Raw genomic sequence first — 1,954 nt, 5'->3', positions numbered from 1 at the left:
TAATTCAGGAATCCCGAACCGACAAACAATACGGTCGAGGATGAAGTCTGCTGCGACTTTCTTAGTCACTGCTTTGTAAGATGCTGCTTCGACCCATTTGGTAAAATAGTCGATTGCTACTAGGATAAACCTGTGCCCGTTGGAGGCGGCAGGCTCGATTGGTCCAATAACATCCATTCCCTAGGCAGCGAACGACCATAGTGAGCTTGTTGCAGTAAGCTCTCTTGGAGGTACCTTTATCATGTTTGCATGTATCTGACAGTGGTGACATTTCCGGACATACTGGATGCAGTCCGTCTCCATAGTCATCCAAAAGTAACCAGCACAGATTATCTTCTTTGCTTAGATAAAACCATTCATATGTGGGCCACAAGTCCCGGCATGGATTTCTCCTAGTAGTTTAGATGCTTCCTTCACGTCGACACACCTTAGTAATCCCAAATCAGGAGTCCTACTATACAACATTCCTCCGCTGTGAAATATATTGTTGGATAACCTTAGAAGTGTGCGCTTCTGGGTAGAATTCGCGAGCTCCGGGTATTCTCCTTTCGTCAAATATTCCTTGATATCATGAAACCAAGGTTTTCCATCTGCTTCTTCCTCAACATGAGCACAATAAGCTGGCTGATCATGTATTTTTATCGGGATAAGGTCCATGATGTTCTTGTCTGGATGTTGTATCATGGATGATAGGGTAGCCAATGCATAAGTGAACTCATTCTGGATTCTGGGAACATGTTGGAATTCCGTCTTTGTGAACCTCCTTCTCAATTCCTGTACATGATGAAGATAAGGGAGTATCTTGGAGTTCTTGGTTGCCCATTCTTCTCGGACCTGATGTATAAGAAAGTCTGAATCTCCGATCACTAGCAACTCTTGAATGTTCATGTCGATGGCCATTTTGAGACCTAAGATGTAGGCTTCATACTTAGCCATATTGTTGGTGCACGAGAATCTGAGTTTGGCGGACACCAGATAATGATGACCGGTTTCCGATACTAGGACTGCTCCTATGACAAACCCCTTGAAGTTTGCTGCTCCATCGAAAAACATTCTTCTACCAACATAGGATTCTGCAATATCTTTTCTTATGAATAATACTTCTTCGTCAGAAAAATACGTTTTCAGGGGTTCGTATTCCCCATCCACGGGGTTTTCAGCAAGGTGATCTGCTAATGCCTGTCCCTTGATTGCCTTCTGAGTTACGTAGACAATGTCAAATTCACTCAACAAAATTTGCCACTTAGCTAGCTTTCCAGTGGGCATGGGCTTCTGGAAGATGTACTTCAAAGGATCCATCATTGATATGAGATATGTAGTATAGGCGCAGAAGTAGTGCCTCAAATTCTGAGCTACCCAAGTTAAAGCAAAACAAGTGTGCTCTAACAGAGAATACCAGGGCTCGTACGGGGTGAATTTCTTACTGAGGTAATAGATGGCATGTTCCTTCCTTCCCATTTCATCATGTTGCCCAAGAACATAACCGAACACTCCATCCAATACTGCAAGTTATAGTAATAGAGGTCTACCTGGCTCGGGCGGGACCAAGACTAGTGGTGTTGGCAGGTACTCCTTGATTCTGTCTAAGGCCTTTTGGCAGTCATCATTCCATTTGGTAGTGGCCTCCTTCTTCAACATCTTAAAGAGTGGCTCACAGATAATTGTAGATTGTGCTATGAACTGGATGATATAGTTAAGTCTCCCCAAGAAACTCATCACGTCCTTCTTGTTCTTTGGCGGTAGCAACTCTTGAATAGCTTTGATCTTTGATGGATCTAGTTCTATTCCTCGACGACTTACAATGAATCCAAGTAGTTTTCCGATGGGAACCCCAAATGCATTTGCGGGATTTAGTTTTAGGTTGTATCTTCTCAGTCTATCGAAGAACTTCCTCAAATCTTCCATGTGATCAGTGGCTTTTTGTGTACATGATAATAACATCGTCTACATATAC

General features: G+C 43.0%; 1 protein-coding gene across 1 annotated transcript; it reads right to left on the bottom strand.

The window, feature by feature from the left end:
* Positions 1-342: 342 nt before the first annotated feature.
* Positions 343-1,299, bottom strand: LOC138887133 (uncharacterized). Its single transcript, XM_070168849.1, has 2 exons — positions 835-1,299; positions 343-720 (listed from the first exon to the last, which is right to left on the bottom strand). Exons 1-2 carry the CDS (start codon positions 1,297-1,299, stop codon positions 343-345), a joined length of 843 nt encoding a protein of 280 aa, XP_070024950.1.
* Between the last annotated feature and the right edge of the window lie 655 nt (positions 1,300-1,954).

This window comes from Nicotiana sylvestris, chromosome 3, assembly GCF_000393655.2.
Source record: "Nicotiana sylvestris chromosome 3, ASM39365v2, whole genome shotgun sequence".
In the NCBI taxonomy this organism is placed as follows: Eukaryota; Viridiplantae; Streptophyta; class Magnoliopsida; order Solanales; family Solanaceae; genus Nicotiana; species Nicotiana sylvestris.
This window is presented reverse-complemented; position numbering and strand designations above follow the sequence as displayed.